This window comes from Lolium perenne, chromosome 1 (assembly GCF_019359855.2).
Source record: "Lolium perenne isolate Kyuss_39 chromosome 1, Kyuss_2.0, whole genome shotgun sequence".
Classification (NCBI taxonomy): Eukaryota; Viridiplantae; Streptophyta; class Magnoliopsida; order Poales; family Poaceae; genus Lolium; species Lolium perenne.
Window position 1 is genome coordinate 134626684 of NC_067244.2, and position 19452 is coordinate 134646135.

At 47.7% G+C, this 19452-nt stretch overlaps 1 protein-coding gene across 1 annotated transcript; it reads right to left on the reverse strand.

The window, feature by feature from the left end:
• Positions 1–234: 234 nt before the first annotated feature.
• LOC127303038 (uncharacterized) lies at positions 235–3802 on the reverse strand. The gene is made up of 2 exons (XM_051333797.2): positions 2333–3802; positions 235–1227 (listed from the first exon to the last, which is right to left on the reverse strand). Exons 1-2 carry the CDS (start codon positions 3706–3708, stop codon positions 618–620), a joined length of 1986 nt encoding a protein of 661 aa, XP_051189757.1. The 5' UTR covers positions 3709–3802; the 3' UTR covers positions 235–617.
• Positions 3803–19452: the final 15650 nt, after the last annotated feature.

Sequence of the window (19452 nt, forward strand, 5' to 3'; positions counted from 1 at the left end):
ATTTCAGGTATGATGAGTGCATAACTTGTACCATACAAATAATATCCAAGAAGCCAAATCTCAGTTATTATCACACTACTCATTCCTGGAATAAATTTTAGCACTTATGGATACTAGACATAGGCAGATTACTCGTTTTCTAGTTCAAGTCCCATATATAGACAATGCAAGGCCATTGTAGGTGCAACCAAAGCATAGAACATAGCATTCTAGATGTTTGTTCAGTATCCCAGTTACCTCAGTAGCAAATACCTTGCGATTTTACAAAGCAAATAAGAATGCCAGACAAGTATCAATATTTGTTTTAATTCCAGACCACACCAATTCTAACACTAGATTTGGCTAAGTCTATGTTCAGTAACAGCAGCTATCAAAAGAAAAGTTACCTAAATCATACGGTTTTGCAGCCAAAAGCACACCCCCTCCTCAGGGGCAACCTACCAACTTGTCTTGTTTTAGAGTACATACAGAAGCTATTGGTGCATAACACCAGCTTTTCGTTACAGAAAGTAAAGGTGCTTGGCACTCAACCAACTGAAGGTAATGGTAGCTCTGGGACTGATGTATCCGTGTAGGCGTCATCCAGGCGCCACTCCTTGCAAATGGGCAAGTATTGCTCAGGCATCAGCTATGTCGGGGTCCCAATGCCCTCTCTTCCAATACAAAAAGGCTGCACCCAAAATCTCAATGACTACTGAAACTATCCGAGCCCATAGCTCGGCATGTCTCAGTCCTGGGAATGATCTGACTCCCAAAAAGGCACCTCTTGAGAGACCGTTGATGATGATATTTGTTACTCCGTTGTGCTTAAACCTCATCTTGTGTCTCTCACTCTCAATGACGGAGAGATTCAGCACTAGCAGCAAGAACATCAAAAAGGTGGGAGAAAGAAACCTTTCCATCAGCCATTCTTCGAATACCTGGACCCACGCACTCGGTGTCTCTACTCCTTCACCCTTCTCTAGTGCCTTTTTTTCAACATATTGCAAATAGAGAAATAGATTTGACGCAACCGACAATCCAACAGATGCAAGGAAAGTTCTCCACATCCTACCATTGATGGTTTCCTGAGGATGGAGGTCTTCTGGTTGGTCCAAAACAGAGAGTGATGGATTCGACCTGGCTTGATTTCTAACCGTTTCTGGTGCCTGATTCAGCCATAGATCCATGAGTTGCCTTTGCTCACTTTCGCTGAGGGCAAGGATCCCAGCAAGGATTGTGCTAACACTGCTCAAATTCAGGTCAGATCAATAAAAAAGTTAGACATTGCCATCTGAGATAAATAATACTTTAGTTCACTAGTAATCTGCAGCCGAATTACTTCAAAGTCATGAAACAGTTTTAGGCATGATTTCCTTTGTCTTATACGCATGTTCAAATGCATAAGAATGTTGTGATACCTACTTCTAGCTGTGTCAACTCTTCTAGTCAAAACAGGGGGAATAGCAGCCAATGTAAATCTTCTAGCTATGGCGTATTCTAACAAAACTAAATAGCAGCCAATCAAACCTCGACTTTCAACAGTGATATAAATGGAGTGAATTTTCATAGATATGGTCGGCTCGTATGTTCACCAACAAATGGGATTAAATGGTGCTATTTTCAGGACATAAAACACAACAGAATTCTAGCAGTAGAAAATTGCTAATTCTGGATGCAAGAGAATCAACAGTGGCACACGAATCCTCCTCGGTAAGAAATTGTATTTACAATGCACTGACACCAACCAAACTAGCCAAATGTGCAACATGTCTTGCTATAAATACTCCTCACAAAATAATATGATGTACATGAAATAAGCTGACTAGCCAAAGGAGTACAAAAGATTTGTCTCGAAATAATCTATATGCAATAAGCTGACTAGCTGTTTGTTGCAAACAAGCAATAAATTCGAAGATCAAACAAATACACTCTGCTAGATAACCAAGTCCCCGACATCAACTAAGAAAATGGGTAGTCACAGTAGCCTGCATCCCTAATATGCCAACGTGATCTGATCAAGTATAAGAACACTAAACGGCTGACGAATCGACAGCACAGAAGTCCCACAATGACCAAGCACCTTCAGGCACCAAACCTACACATACACCAAACACATTTGAAATAAAAGCTGGTCCACGCAAACTCTTACTGTTGTATCCACATCCAAACCCTACAGCCCAAGAGGACAACCATGTAGACACATACTGTAGGTATCTTGAGTTCAGAATCATCATTGTTATGCATTTTCATAAACACTAATCAATGTTAACTATACTTGCGCACAATTGGACAATAATACACTGACAAAATGCAACTGCTTACTGAAAATTGATCGAAATATCAGCAGTACCTTGTCGGGCTCTCGCCAGTCCCTCCCTGAGCACCAAAAGCATCGCCAGTCCCTCCCTGAGCACCATAAGCATCGCCTTCTTCTAACATTCGGAGATGATGATCATCCATCACAAATGAACCAAGAGGTGGGGATGGGGGTGGCCCTCGGCGGAGCCCAGCTGCGGCCAGAGGGCGAGGTCGAAGTGGAACTCCAAGGCCGGGCGCTCCAACAGGGAGAGCGCGGGGTGGCATTCCAGGGCCGAGCGCGGCGACGGCCTGAAGGCTGGGTTGCGCTCCAGGTCCGAGCGCGGCGACGGGAAGAGGAACATGGAAGCGCGGCGGCCCGTTGAAGGGGAATGGTAGAGCCCCGAGGACGCAAACCTCCGCGGCGGCGAGGAGAGGGGACCGCGGTGGGGAGCGCGCCGCGGCGGGGCGCTGAGCAAAGATAGGCCCGTGTACGACGAGCGCCGCGGTGGGGAAGAGACCTCGGAGGCGCGCCTGGTGAGCGAGACCTCCGGCGACAACCATGTGACGCCAAGCCTGAAGCAGGCCCCGGGCGAGGTCAGCATTGGCGTGCTGGATGTCTCCGAGCGCCCCCGCAGGGACGTCGATGCGACGGTTGGGCGCTAGGAGGCCCAACCCGCCATGGAACACAACGAGGGCGTTGAAGGCGTCGGCACGCGGTCGCGCGACGGCGAGCCCCGCCGCTTGACGTGGAAAGCGGGGAAGCTCGTGGCCGTTGAGGGCGTGGGCACGCGGCCACGCGATGGCGAGCGCCACCGCTTGACGCGGAAGGCGGAGCAGGTCGCGGCCGTTGTAGGCGTGGGCACGCGGCCGCGCGACGGCGAGCGCCAGCGCTTGACGTAGAATGCGAAGCAGCTCGCGGCCGTTGTAGGCGTCAGCACGCGGCCGCGCGACGGCGAGGGCGAGCGCCCCGGCTTGACGTGGGAGGCGAGGAAGCCTTCGGCCGTTTCGAGCGTGGGTACGCGGCCGCGCGAGGGCGAGGTCGAGGTCGAAGACGAGGTCGAGGAGGAGGTCGAGGTTGAGGTCGAGGTCGAGGTCGAGGTCGGCTTGAAGTCGATGACGATTTGGAAGCCTGCCGACGTTGTGGACGTCGGCGCGCATGGTGCAGAAATGAATCGTGATATCCGAGGAGCGATCCATGCGGAGGAAGCGGACGAAGACCCGTCGCGGCGTCCCGTGGCGGTCGAGCACCGCGACGGCGACCGCGATCGTGCTGGGGCGGAGCACGAGCATGATGGCGGTGAGGCGTACGACCCCGTGCCGGTCGAGGACTCGCACTGACAGCGATGCTCCTCCCTGGTAGAGGGACCCCTCGACCATGATCCGGGGCCGTCCTGCGCGGTCGAGGAACACCACGGCCACGCGCGCCATTGTTGAGTTGAGTTGAGGTCTGTCCTCCTTGTGTGTTTTGGAAGGAGGAAGAAGGTGGGAGGAGGGGCGCGCGGGGCAATGAAATTTGGGGGAGAAGGCCTCGCTGGACCCGGGGCCGAGAGAAGGCTAGAAACGCATCCCTGGGGATCGCCGGCTCTCTTCGGCCCGTGTTGAGTTTGCTTCGGCCCCAAGTTGCGCACGCGCGCGCACCGTGCCGCTCCAATCCAATACACCGCACCTGCGTCTGCGACGGCCCTCGGGCCCTGGCATTGGACACATAGCGACCACCCCGGCATTGGACAACAAGCGTGTCGAGGTGCCGGTACCGCTGACACATCGTCCGATCGCTCGCCGAGAAGGCCGACTCCGTGAGACGAACACGCCGCTCTCCTTCGACCAGCAGGCAGCAACAGCTTGCCAGTGCTGTTCTGTTCTTGGACACGGCACGGCGGCAGCATCGATGGCCATGGAGAGCTCGCAATGAATGACCAGAGTGGCGACGAGCTCCCGCGCGAGCTCCTTGAACTCTGCAGGCGGCCTCCCGCATTTCGCCGAGCGCTCTGCGTGCGCACCGCCACCAGAGAACCAGGAGCGAGCTGCTGACGCCCCGGTCTTCTCCTTGACCGCGCGCGGACGGTGTGGCTCGCATGGGCGCCGAGTACCAAATGGCACTCTTCTTGTCCGGCAGGCCCGACGACCGGGAGGGAGGCGCTCGCTCGCGCGCGTACGCGTGGAGGATGGTCGAGTCGAGCGCCCCCGAGTCAGCCATCAGCCTCACTATCGTATGGTCCTGCCGCCGCACCGCACTGACAGGCTGCGGCGCCGTACTTCTCCGACGCCTTAGAATGGTTGGCGGCTTCCGTCATGCACCCGCGGCGGCGAGCAGCGAGGAGATGGTGGCCGGAGCATTGCTGTACCGAGGAGCCGGAGGAGAGAGAGAAAACAGTCATATGTCCACGTGGCTATTTTCTTGCCAAGTCACCTCTGTGAACCCCGCTGGTCAGGAGGACTGTCAAAGTGCTATGGAGTTTCGATTTGCAAGAGAAATACTTTAGACGGAAGGTTCGAGCAGAGCCCGGCTTTAAATTAATAAAGCCCCAACGGCAGAGTACAAAGCCCACAACACCAAAGTCATACAACACACGAACAACAACAACAACCGGGCAAGACCGCCCCCAAACTGAAGCACAAACAGGCACACACACAAGGCCGGAGGGTGCCCCAACACCACCGAAACCTAATGCCGGAGATACAGGGCCACCAGAGGGTCGCTAGACGCTGTCGCGGTCTCTGATGGTCGAATGGAGAGTGCGGATCCGGGTGACCGCCCACTCCACAGCTTCGTGGTCCTTCTTCCTAGCCACTAGCTTCCACACCTGCAAGTACATAGACATTTTGTATAGGGCATCAGCAGGTTGGCGGGGGAAGACCCCGTCAATCGAGAATTTGTTCCTAAGGTTCCAAAGCGTCCAAAGCAAAGCAGCACACGCCATCCCAAGGACCCGCTTGGATTGTCCCCGTTGAGCGTGGAGGAGCCTAAAGATATCCGCGAAACACGAAGGGTTCCAAACGCGGCCGAGCAGTTCCCGAACTGCACTCCACATGAACCGAGCAAGGGGACAGTCGAAGAAGATGTGATTGTTATCTTCCACTTCCCCACATAAGGCACAAAGACCCAGGGACGGCCCCCTACGCCGCCGGATGTTCTCATTAGAGGGAGGCGCTTCCTAGCTAGTTGCCAAAGGAAAATCCGGACCTTTAAGGGGATCGAGAGCTTCCAAAGGTCGCTAAAGAACTTCGAAGGGGTTCCCTGGCAAAGCCTGAGGTACAAAGATCGCACCGAGAACCTCCCCGAAGGTTCTAGGGCCCAAGATACCTGATCTGGAAGGGTCGAGGGAGGTGGCACCTGAACCTCCCGAAGAAGATTGGCCAGAGCCACCCGGTCTCCCTGCCCAAGCTCACGGCGGAGCGGGAGGTGCCAAGATGATAGGGCAAAGGTGGCCGATCTTTCGATGAGACGTGGATAGATCGATTTGTTGGTGGAGTTCGTGCTTGACGATCCGACTACACGTGCAAAGCTCGTGCGCCAATGCAATCGCTAGGACAATCTCCAGGAGTTACTGATCTTGCGGATGCACGATCAGCCTGACCAGCGAGAGTCTTAATTCCTACCTGAAATCGAGAACAAGTAAGAACTAATGATGCAATCAGAATATTGCGGATGAAAGATGAAAGCTTTATTAAAAAGGTGGGATTCCGAATAGTCGGTCTTGTTCTGGGCGTTGGCCTCAAAAGAAGTACACGAGAGTTGCAGCGATGGCTAACTTTTAATCTAATCAAAATCCGAGTCTAAACGTGACGGCTATGGGGGTATTTAAAGGAGGAAAAGGTGGGGTTTCGGCCAACCATACGTATGGTGGTCGAACCAAACCCTAGAAGGCCTTTCCCCCTTCAATACGGACTCTAAAAAGTGGCTGACTTAATTCCTGCGAAAATAACATGGGCCTGGCCCAAAACTAAAGGTGACGCAGCACCATAACATGCTATGGACGAAATTATGAAGTGGGAAACTCTATATTTCGTCCATGTCTTCATCTCTTCTTATGGTGGCTTCAAAGTTCTGAAATCTCCACTTGCGGCGTCATCTTCAATCCTCAAACGCTTGCTGCCATCTCCTCCATGCGTGATCATGCTCCAATGCTTGTCCTCCTCATCCATGCTTGGTCCATCATTCCTAAGAGTAACAAACATATCTGACTTAGGCAGCATCATATTCTCATGTATGTGAGGAATAGTTCCAAGAAACGAAAGTACCTGATAGTTCAGTTGTTTGGCACGAGCTCGAGTGATTGGTCCTTGTATTTGTGTGGCTGTAGGTACAACGGTTGTATCAAGAGATGGGATGTCCACATCATGCCCCCCTTCTTGAATTGAAGTCGTCCTCGATGAAAGCTCCTCTTCTTCACCAAAGTAAGGCTTCAAATCTGCAATGTTAAATGTAGGACTAACCGGACCCAATTCTGCAGGAAGCTCAAGTTTATATGCATTATCATTTATTTTCTCTAACACCTTAAAAGGACCAGCAGCGCGTGGCATTAGCTTAGACTTGCGCAATTCAGGAAAACGATCTTTGCGCAAATGCAACCAAACAAGATCACCAACATCAAACACAACATGCTTTCTTCCTCTATCCCCAGCAATTTTATACTTAGCATTCATGCGTGCTATGTTGTCTTTAGTAGTCTCATGCAATTTTAGTATCAATTCAGCACGGTCTGTAGCATCCAAATTATTTTGCCTGAGAAGATGGTAAAGGCAACAAATCAATAGGTGCACGTGGTACAAAACCATAAACAATCTCAAATGGGCACATCTTAGTGGTATAATGCAGTGAACGATTGTAAGCAAATTCAACATAAGGTAAACATTCTTCCCACAATTTTAAGTTCTTCTTCAAAATAGCCCGCAGCATAGTAGACAAAGTTCTATTTACTACTTCAGTTTGTCCATCAGTTTGGGGATGACATGTAGTACTAAACAGCAATTTAGTCCCCAACTTAGCCCATAAACATCTCCAAAAGTGGCTAAAAAATTTAGTATCACGATCAGAAACAATAGTATTTGGCACACCATGTAAACGCACAATTTCGCGAAAGAACAAATCAGCAACATGTGTAGCATCATCAGTTTTGTGACATGGAATAAAGTGTGCCATCTTAGAAAACCTATCCACAACAACAAAGATACTATCCCTCCCCTTACGTATGCGAGGCAAACCCAAAACGAAATCCATAGAAATATCCTCCCAAGGTACACTAGGAACAGGAAGAGGCATATATAAACCATGTGGATTAAGTCGAGACTTAGCTTTTTGACATGTAGTGCAGCGTGCCACAAATCTCTCAACATCTCGACGCATACGTGGCCAAAAGAAGTGTGCAGCAAGTACATCCTCCGTCTTCTTCACACCGAAGTGACCCATCAATCCTCCTCCATGCGCCTCGTGTAACAACAAAAGACGAACGGAACCATCTGGGATGCATAGCTTGTTAGCACGGAACACAAATCCATCATGGAGGACGAATTTGTTCCATGTTCTACCATCTTTACAATTCAGCAACACATCTTTAAAATCAGAATCAAGCAAGTATTGTTCCTTTATGGTTTCTAATCCAAAAATCTTGAAGTCAAGTTGAGATAGCATAGTATAACGGCGCGACAAAGCATCAGCAATAACATTATCTTTACCCTTTTTGTGTTTGATAACATAAGGAAAAGACTCTATAAACTCAACCCACTTTGCATGGCGACGATTCAACTTAGCTTGACTACGAATATGCTTCAAAGATTCATGATCAGAATGTATAACAAATTCTTTAGGCCATAAATAATGTTGCCAAGTTTCTAATGTCCGAACCAGCGCATATAATTCTTTATCATAAGTAGAATAGTTCAGACTAGGCCCACTCAATTTTTCACTAAAATATGCAACAGGTTTGCCCTCTTGTAATAACACACCTCCCAAACCAATTCCACTAGCATCACATTCAAGCTCAAAAGTCTTATTGAAATCAGGAAGTTGGAGTAATGGAGCATGTGTTAACTTATCTTTCAGAATCATGAAGGCGTCTTGTTGTGCATCGCCCCACACAAAGGGCACATCCTTCTTTGTAAGTTCATTCAGCGGCGCAGCAATGGATCCAAAATCTTTCACAAAGCGCCTATAGAAACCAGCGAGGCCAAGAAAACTCCTCACTTGTGTGACCGTCTTTGGTTGCGGCCAACTCTCAATTGCCTCAATCTTGGCTGGATCAACTTCAATTCCCTGCGCAGTAATAACATAGCCAAGAAACGCAACTCGATTGGTGCAAAAGGTGCACTTCTCAAGATTACCATACGAATGTGCATCACGTAAAGCATTGAAAACAGCACGTAAATGATCCAAATGTTCCTCCAAAGATTTGCTATAAATCAGAATATCATCAAAGTATACCACCACAAAACGTCCAATAAAAGCACGTAAAACTTCGTTCATCAGTCTCATGAAAGTACTAGGTGCATTAGTTAAACCAAAGGGCATTACTAACCACTCATATAAGCCGAACTTAGTTTTAAATGCTGTTTTCCATTCATCTCCTAATTGCATACGAATCTGGTGGTAACCACTACGCAAATCAACTTTAGAGAACATAATAGAACCACTCAATTCATCAAGCATATCATCTAAACGAGGTATAGGATGACGGTATCGAATGGTAATATTATTAATAGCTCTACAATCAGTACACATGCGTGAAGAACCATCCTTCTTAGGTACCAAGATAATAGGAACAGCACATGGACTAAGAGACTCACGAATGTAACATTTATCTTGTAGAACCTGAATTTGTCGCTGAATCTCTTTCGTCTCTTCAGGATTGGTACGGTATGGTGCACGGTTGGGCAGCGAAGCTCCTGGAATCAAGTCAATCTGGTGTTCTATCCCACGAATAGGTGGCAATCCAGGTGGAACATCTTGTGGAAACACATCAATGAATTCCTGCAAAAGGTTAGCAACCGCAGGTGGCAAAGAAGGAGGCATATCCTCAAATGAAAACAGAACTTCTTTGCAAATAATAGCATAGCATTGAGTAGTGTTCACATCAATTTCAGCAATATCAGACTTGCTAGCAAGCAAACAAGGATTCTTCAAACGAATTTCAGTAGCATGGTTCGAATCAGATTTAGTATTAGTCTTATGTGGCACAAAATCTGCAGCAACAATCTGATTTTCACTCTTATGTTTCTCCTCGTTTTTGACTCTACTAGCTCTAACAAGATCATCTTTTACTATTTGTTCAGGAGTCATAGGTTTGAGACCAATTTTCTTTCCATCATGCATAAGAGAATACTAATTAGTTCTACCATTATGAACAGATTCTCTATCAAATTGCCAAGGTCTACCAAGTAACAAAGAACAAGCTTGCATAGGTACAACATCACAATCAACAAAATCAGAATATGTACCAATAGTAAAATGCACACGTGTAGTTCTTGTTACCTTGAGCTTCCGAGAGCTCTCAAACCATTGAATGTAGTATGGATGAGTGCGCTGTCTTGTAGAAAGAGAAAGCTTCTCCACCATGTCAACGCTAGCCAGATTATTGCAGCTCCCTCCATCAATAATGATCCTTATAGCTCGCTCTTTTACAACGCCTCTTGTTTGAAACAGATTGTGGCGTTGATCATGCTCAGCTTTGCTCAATTGCACGCTCAACACACGCTGTGCAACTAAGCTCCTGTACTGATCAGCAGTGTCAGCATCCGTTACCTCTATCTCTCTCTCAGAATCAGAATTGGCACCATCACGTGCAGCAATAAGGGCCAATGTATCTTCATCAAAGTCACTTGCAGAATCATATTCGCCATCTTCACGCACCAACATCACACGCTTTGTTCTGCATTCTCTCTCTATGTGACCAAATCCCAAGCATTTGCGACATTGAATGTCGCGCGTCTTCACTGTGGAGGCCATGGAAGATGAACTCCGAGGAGGACCAGCAGATGGTGGTGGAGTCGCAGCAGGTGGTGCTCGTGATGCAGGCGCGGTATACTTGGAAGTAGTAGGTGCTGGTGCAGTCCCACGCGATGGTGGCGCTGATTGTCGCGGAGACCACGACGATGTACGACCTGCAGAAACATTAGCTCTTCTCCATGATGGTTGACGATCCTGCACTTCACGTTCAGCTTTGCAAGCAAGATGAAACAAGCGAGTAATAGTGTTGTACTCCTTATAATCTAAAATATGCTAAATCTCTTTATTCAAACCACCAAAGAAACGTGCATGCATAGCCTCATTATCCTCTACAACACCACAGCGAATCATACCAGTTTGCAATTCTTGATAATAGTCTTCTACAGAATTTTTCCCTTGTTCTAAGCGAGACAATTTCTTAAGTAAATCACGCTGATAATGTGGAGGAACAAAACGAGTACGCATAGCAAGTTTTAAACCAACCCAAGTAGTAGGAATATTAGCAGGACGTGCTCTACAATGTTCAGACCACCAAATAGAAGCAAAATCTTTGAACTCACAAGTAGCAGCACTAACACGCAAGTGATCAGGATATTTTAAACATGCAAAGCGTTGTTCTACTTCCAATTCCCATGTAAGATATGCATCAGGATTATATCTACCCTCAAATGGCGGAATATTCAATTTAAGTTTAGCAACATGATCATCATCATTACGTACCGGGCGTGGAGGTGGACGAGCGTTGCGGTTCAGTTGTCGTGGACGACCAGGTGCTTTTTGTGGAGGTGGACAAAAAGCACAAATGTATATGCCTACAAACTACGGAATATGGTGGTTCACGCGCAATTCGTCAAGCAAAATACAAAGCTCTTACAAGTTCTTACCAAACAGGAGGAAGGCGATGTAACAACCAGCAAGGATCAGCGTCTCCAAAGATTGCCAAAGCGATTACCAGGTGTCGACACAGTGCACGTGGAGACAATATGTAGAGCTGTAGGAAGGCTAATATGGTAGTAAAACAGCAATTGTCAAAACAGCAATGCAATATTGAAAGTATGCTCAACAACGGTACTGTGCTGGTCCTAGGCTAGACCGTACTAGAGACGCGAGCCTAGAACACTAGCGAGGTCACGGCGCGGCACACAAGCAACTAGCAGCGATGAGGTGGTGATGAGGTGGCGACGCGAGGTGCGAAAAATCACTATGATGGCAAGTGTCTCAAACTGATCCCCAAGGTCTAAAAACAGTATAGCCTCAGAAAAAAATTTGTCGAAATTTCGGAGGTGCTCCGGAAAGCGCGCAGGCGCCAAAAAAATGTCGCTATAACGGCCAGTTGCGAAAAGTGATCGCCAAAGTGAAAAACCAATGTAGCCAGAAATTTTTTTTGGAAGCGTTTCCAGACTTTTTTGCTCTCCTTCCAATTCTTTACTGGCGGCCGAAACTTAACTCACGGAAATTTTTCTGCAGCGCAAGATGATATTAGAAGGTAACAGCTAAGGAGGAAAAACAATAAAACCTAATTCTACACGGGCTCTATCGCGGCAGAGAAACAACACTAATCCGTGTCGCGGTAGGACACAAGGTATATGGCAGATGTATATGTCTGTGGCGGAAACAATCTGGTGGGTGTATATGGTGGGTATATATGGAAGTGGCGGAAGTATATGGTGGGTGTAGACGGCGGTGATCTGCGTATGGTGCGAGTGGGCGGCGGCGGCGTGACTAATATGACCAGAACTCGAAACTCTACAGGAACTAGACGCTAAGACCAGCAACTCGACACGAAGATGCAGACACAAATTCAACTATGCAAAACTGAAAAGACAATGCAAGGCGTGGCAGGGGGTTTATGGGACGATATGATCTAAACCCTAACTGTATTTTTTTGGCTTTTTCGTGGTTTATGGGTATGATGGCAGATGCAATCTACACTAGGAAAACAGTAAAATCTCACCGAGCAACCTGAAATCTGATACCACTTGATAGGGCAAAGGTGGCCGATCTTTCGATGAGACGTGGATAGATCGATTTGTTGGTGGAGTTCGTGCTTGACGATCCGACTACACGTGCAAAGCTCGTGCGCCAATGCAATCGCTAGGACAATCTCCGGGAGTTACTGATCTTGCGGATGCACGATCAGCCTGACCAGCGAGGGTCTTAATTCCTACCTAAAATCGAGAACAAGTAAGAACTAATGATGCAATCAGAATATTGCGGATGAAAGATGAAAGCTTTATTGAAAAGGTGGGATTCCGAATAGTCGGTCTTGTTCTTGGCGTTGGCCTCAAAAGAAGTACACGAGAGTTGCAGCGATGGCTAACTTTTAATCTAATCAAAATCCGAGTCTAAACGTGAGGGCTATGGGGGTATTTAAAGGAGGAAAAGGTGGGGTTTCGTCCAACCATACGTATGGTGGTCGAACCAAACCCTAGAAGGCCTTTCCCCCTTCAATACGGACTCTAAAAAGTGGCTGACTTAATTCCTGCGAAAATAATATGGGCCTGGCCCAAAACTAAAGGTGACGCAGCACCATAACATGCTATGGACGAAATTATGAAGTGGGAAACTCTATATTTCGTCCATGTCTTCATCTCTTCTTATGGTGGCTTCAAAGTTCTGAAATCTCCACTTGCGGCGTCATCTTCAATCCTCAAACGCTTGCTGCCATCTCCTCCATGCGTGATCATGCTCCAATGCTTGTCCTCCTCATCCATGCTTGGTCCATCATTCCTAAGAGTAACAAACATATCTGACTTAGGCAGCATCATATTCTCATGTATGTGAGGAATAGTTCCAAGAAACGAAAGTACCTGATAGTTAAGTTGTTTGGCACGAGCTCGAGTGATTGGTCCTTGTATTTGTGTGGCTGTAGGTACAACGGTTGTATCAAGAGATGGGATGTCCTCATCACAAGAGCTACCGAAGCGGGCAGCGGCAACCGAGATGTCATGGTCCGTGGCAACGGCGAAAAGCGTAGGGAAGCGGTCGCAAAGGGGTCCCGACCCCTGCCACCAGTCTCGCCAGAAGCTCGTCGTCTTGCCATCACAAACACTGTGCTTCGCTCCCAGGCGAAACAAGTGCTTAAGCTTTTGAATGGAGTTCCAGAACTGGGAACCTGGGCGATGATCGTCCAACATCAGATCCTTATCCCTAAGGTACTTGCTTCTGAGGATATCCGCCCAAAGACCTTGGTCCCCAGAGTAGATCCTCCAGATCCATTTGACCAAAAGACAGGCGTTCATGAGGCGCGAGTCAGTAATGCCCATCCCCCCAAGGCTCTTAGGCGTGCACATCGCCGACCACCTTACCCAGTGATACTTGCGTTTGGCACTGTTGGCTTCCCAATAGAAGCGGGCACGGTGGCGGTCTAGTGACCCATGCGTCCCGTCGCTAAGAAGACAGATAGCCATGGCATGAAGCGGAATGCTAGAAAGACATGCGTTAGTGAGTGTCAAACGCGCAGCTGAGGACATCAGTTTCCCCATCCAGGGGTCAGTACGCTTGCCCACCTTAGCCGTCAACGGACCCCAATCCGCCGCAGAAAGGGCGCGGTCCTTAATCGGAAGCCCCAGGTAGGTAAACGGAAACGAACCCAACTTGCAATTAAGCATATGAGCTATCCGCTGGCCTTCCCCCGGCTCCAAACCCATCACCATGACCTCGCTCTTATGGAAGTTGATCCGGAGGCCTGACATGCTCTCAAAGCAAAGTAAAATATACTTAAGATTGGCCACCGCCAAATCGTCAGGCTGGAACATGATGATAGTATCATCTGCATATTGCAAATGAGAGACCCCCCAGGGATCAGGTGAGGAATCAATCCCGCAATGTGACCCGCCCCTCTAGCCTTGTCCAAGATAGAGGCAAGAGCCTCGACGACGTAGTCGAAGAGGATGGGAGAGAGAGGATCACCCTGACGCACCCCGCGCCCGTTGCAGAAATAATTCCCAATATCTCCATTAATGGAAATAGCAGTTTGGCCCCCCGAGACCAAACTCAGGGCCCTATGGACCCACGCGGGCTCAAAGCCCTTGCCCAAAAGAACCTCACGGAGGAAGGGCCAGTTCACCCGATCATAGGCTTTCTCAAAGTCCAACTTCAGAAAAACTCTACTCAAAAGTGGTATTCCTAGCAATGTCTAATCGGTTTTGCTAGTTCCCGTCAACTGAGAATTAGTTTAGTTCCCGCTTCCACCTTATGTATTTATAATGATTCGTGCTAGCTGAGTAGCAATACGGATTTGCAACTGAGATTTTTTGAGTTACACAAGAGATTGCAACTGAGATTTCATTCCTTCTGACATACTCTACAAGAAAAAAAAATGTAGACCGCCAAATTACTTTAGGATTTGTGTTAGTCATGAGTTGCAACTGAAATTCAATGATATCACTGGATGAAAACTAATTTTGTTCCCTATCAATTTAGAGTTAGTCCTACCCATTTGAATCCTATCTCGAGTTGTGATAGTTTTGGCAGAAATTTATTCTACTTGGTCTACATGGTATTGATGGATGACTTTGACATTAATATATCAAATTATATGGAGTGGAAATGTATAAATGGTAGGGTAATATTTGTCTTGCAAGATATTTTATATTATAGTTCTTTGTACTAATTGTGTGCATATATTATAAGTACGCCCCTCCATCTCAAAAAAAAGTTGCTTACCTTTTTTTAGATACGAATGTAGAAAATAACTAAAATATGTCTATATATACCTCTATATCTAGAAAAACTTGATGGGCTTTTTATAGGATGAAGAGAGTATAAATTATAGTAAAAGTTATAAGCTGGTGACCAGCTGAAATTCAAGAGCATCTTGCATTTTTGGGCGGAGAGAGTGCCGTTATTTGGTGCTAGCGGTGTGAAAAAATTATTACTAGCCTTAGGATCACGCTACCATGGCGTCAAACAAAAAATAATAGTTTTGCGAATTCTCTACTAACTTAGAATTAGATTAATGCCCACCTCACTCCAACACCACTAGATTCGTGTGCCAAGATCCGTGTGGATGGCCCCCGCTTGGCCTTATCTTTGACTCTTCCCCACCTCTCCTCAGACATATGCCTCTCCACTTCTCCCCTTTACGCCCAACCACAACCATAGAGAGAGAGGGAGATGAGGGAGAGAAAGGGAGACCAACTTGCCAGAGTTGGGGCTGAAGCTTGGAGAAAGCCAGAGGCGGGACTAAAGGAGTGGGTCTGACACCGATGAGGGAGAAACTTAGGGTTAGGGTTGAGATTCTATGGGGGACGCCGATGCCGGAGAAGATGTCCATGGGTGGCAGCGGGTCGCCAAAGGAGGAGCTTGGGATAGGGCTAGGTGGCAAGGCGGTTTAGCAACGGTACCGACCACGATGGTTGCGGCCGGCGGTTCGAACGATGCTAGAGACGGGGGGAGATGTCGGAGGTGCAACAACGAGCTTCTCTTCAAACTCTTCATCGATGTCAATAAAAAAAGGTATGATTAAAACAAAACTCTGACTTATAAGTAGACTAGAAATGGTACGAGTAAAGTTCACAATACAATAATTAAACTACACATTATGATTATTGTATCCATATATTGAGACACCTGCTCGGTTTGACCATCAAGTTAAAAATGGCAGGTGACAGAAAAGTGAAATCGAGAGCATAATAATTTGAACAACTTGCGGCAAAACATACTCGTAAATACTTCGATTTGAATAGCTTGCAGAGTATTATACTCGTAAATACTAAAAGAAACAACTTATAGGGATATAGTAAACTACCCGCCCAACTAGTTATGTACCCTCGTCCAGCCAATGGATCAGCATTATATGGCATTTTCACCCTATATTTAAACCCCCTCTTCTTCAGCGCCACTCGGCGTTGAAATTTTGGGTGAGAGACCCTCCCCATGTATAGTGGTAGTATAGGCTTGGGTAGGTTTGATGTTTTGCCCTAGTGGAGAATGGCATGATCGCGATGTGGACTTCATCGTTGGAGTTTGTGAGAGCTGCTTCTGACGATGGGTGGTGTGGCGTGGCTATTAGTGGTGCTCTAGTTGAAGGAGCCAAAGATGGGAGGCGGCCCTGCAACTTCATCCCCCTCAATAAAGTTTGGTTTGTGATCCCTAGGTCCAAGTGCGTGGTACGATTGATATTATCCGTCAAGACACATGGTGGTGGAGAAGATGAAGAGCATCAATCTGCAGGGAGCCTTCTCGATCTACGTAGAGAGAAGGCGTGGTTGTTGCAATGGATTTTTGGAGCGCATCCTCGATGGCCTTGTATCGGCCAAAAATACCAGCTTGCCACCGACTCTCATGAAAGATTGGTGGCCCCTTCGAGCACTGGTATCAGAGGCTTCCTGATGCAATCTCCCATACGACCTCTCGTTCGTCGAGCCATAGGGAGTTCCCTTCACTTCACCTTAAGTATCCTAGTCCTCGGCGGTGGATTCTACGATCGTGCTCTAAAGCTTAAGACCAAATCCGGAGGAGAAGGACTTGCCGGCGTTTTTCTTTCTATTCCGAGAACCCGTGTGCAAATCTAGAGGGTTGTGATATAATTTTTGTTTTTTTCGAGGCCCTCCTTGTGACTTTTGATTGATGCAGTTTCCAGGCCCTTCCCATGTTAAAGAAATGTCGTAAACTGCCCCCCTTTTCATCCCACCTCCCGCCCGCATAATTCGGAGTTTCGCACGACCCCCCCCCCCCTACACACATTAACTTGATTCCCCAAGCGCTCCCTCCGGAACCCTACTCACCCACCTCCACGTACCACGATGTTGCCTTCTTCCCACTCCCACATCCACCGTGGACACCATCGCTGCCCTCCTCCCCCACCCCTCCGTCCTTCCCTAGACTCCAGTATACTACGAGGTGCAAGACTCGCAAGGCACAGGATGAGTAGTATTGATGAGAGCATTTTTAGTATATTTTTACACCGTTATTTTATATAGATATCTTTGGGTAGTAATACGATTTTTGTATTTTATCGCGCTACCGCGACCCTTTTATGCTTGTATACGCAGGATCTTAAAATATTAAAGCGATGATGAAATATCAATAGAAACTACAATACTCCCTCCATTCCTTTCTATAGTGCCTATAATTTTTTGGCATTTGTTTCAGAATATAAGGTTGTAGCTTAGCTTTTTTTCAATTACACCCTTCCCGTTCAGCTCCCAAACCGTTCAGGTTCCAAATTTGTTATGGTAAGTGTTATCACCAGAATTCGACCGAGTCAGAGGTGGGCCACGATCAAGATGAGCTTGAAGAATATACATGGAAGAATATACGTGGATCGGCCTTATATGCAAAGTTTGGGCTAGTTAGCCCGTGTATCTGTAATATAGTAGGATACGTATCGATTAGATAGAGTTTGGCTCGTGCACGGTTGGGATTATTCCCACGTTAGAAAGTCTACGGACTATAAATATGTATCTAGGGTTTATGAAATAAACAACAATCACGTTCACCACAAACCAATCTAGGCGCATCGCCAACTCCCTTGTCTCGAGGGTTTCTTCCGGGTAAGCATCATGCTGCCTAGATCGCATCTTGCGATCTAGGCAGTACAAGTTTATTCGTCATTCATGCGTTGCTCGTACTGAAGCCATTTTGATGGCGAGCAACGTAGTTATCTTAGATGTGTTAGGGTTAGCATTGTTCTTCGTATCATATGCTATCGTTGTGCAACCCTTAGACATCTAGCCGCCCTTACGCCTATCTTAGGCGTAGGGGCGGCACCCCGCTTGATCATTATTTAGTAGATCCGATCCGTTATGGTTGCTCCTTGTTCTTCAAGGATTAGTTTAATATCTGCAATAGTTAGGCCTTACAAAGGGTTGAAGGATCCAGCGGCGCGTAGGGTGTAGTTTGCTAGCCCTAGACAGGATGTTCCGGGGATCAACTTCGTGTTGGTTTTTAGGCCTTGTCTAGGATCGGCTTACAATCACCGTGCGCGGCCGCGAGGCTCAACCACGAGTAGGACGTTCCGATTATGCGGTGAAAACCCTAAATCGTCGTAGATCGTTTTAGCTTTATCTTGATCAAGCAGGACCACCATATATTCGTACACCTCGTGCGAATCATGGGTGGATCGGCTCTTTGAGCCGATTCACAGGATAACCTGAGAGCCGATCGAGGCTCGTATTTAATGTTTACGTGTATGCCATGCAGGAAACTAAGCGAGGCATCTCCATCACCTTCCTGACCAGGTATAGGTCAGGTGGCACGCCCTTGCACCAGCATCGGACGTGCGTGCCGGAGTCTTTGCGGGCCGTCGCTCGGAGGGACCAGGGCCAGCCGCAGCCCTAAGTTGCTCCCGACTCTCCTGTGTTGCCCGTCGCTGCTCGCCGGTGGGTTTCTGACCGCAACACATTCTGGCACGCCCGGTGGGACAATCTTCGACATCAACCGCATCGCCATCTACATCTGAGATGGCGGACGGCACCCCAGTCACGTACGAGGATCTGACTGAGGAGCTCAAGAAGAAGTATGACGAGGTCAAAGCGATCCTCGAAGCCGACCTCATCGGCTCTTTTCACAGAACCTGCCCACATGGTATCTACTAAACGGCTTGGGTCTCTCCCATCTAAGAACAAGCAAACTGACTCCTCTCAGGAAGAATACCTCGAGGGGTTAAAAGATGACTGTGAAGGAGAAAAGGACAGATACCACCGGCCAAGGTGGTGCCCTGATGGACTCAGCCGTTTCCAAAGGCGTAGGGTTCAGCGACTGCGTGGCTTGGAGGAAGCCGAAAGGTTGTACCTGCACGCGCTAAGGAAGGTGCGGCCTAATCTGGCCGCGAAAGTTCAAACGAACCCTGAACGAAGAGAGTCGACCACAAAGGAAAGTATGGCGCCCCAAACGAAGGAAAGCCGGTGATGAGACATCGGCTGGCACAAACGAGATGTGACGGAAAGTTAGGGTATGGGCTTACATCGGCTTGCGAGCTCGAGGAAATCGGCATTGGTCATGACTGCAGAGCCAATGTTCAGGTGTAGTCCTATCGATAACTGCAAAGCCGATATCTGCAGTAACCTGACAGATTCGGCTCGGGGGGGGCACATAATCAGATAGATAGACGCTATGAACATGTGCGATACATGGGCAATAAATGTTAGGGACCGATGGAAAATCGGCCAGTAAAAAAAAAAGACAATCAGTACAGCCGAAGCGGAGTCATCGAAAGGCCGAGTTCAGTAAAACATCGGTCTCTAAGGGCTCTACTGAAGAAACACGCTGAGGGCGTGAAGAGC

Excerpts from the sequence above, each read along its gene's own strand:
- LOC127303038 (XM_051333797.2), bottom strand. The coding sequence starts at position 3,708 with ATGGCGCGCGTGGCCGTGGTGTTCCTCGACCGCGCAGGACGGCCCCGG. Across the intron at positions 1,228-2,332 it reads ACTGGCGAGAGCCCGACAAG|TGTTAGCACAATCCTTGCTG; the intron begins GTACTGCTGATA and ends GAATTTGAGCAG.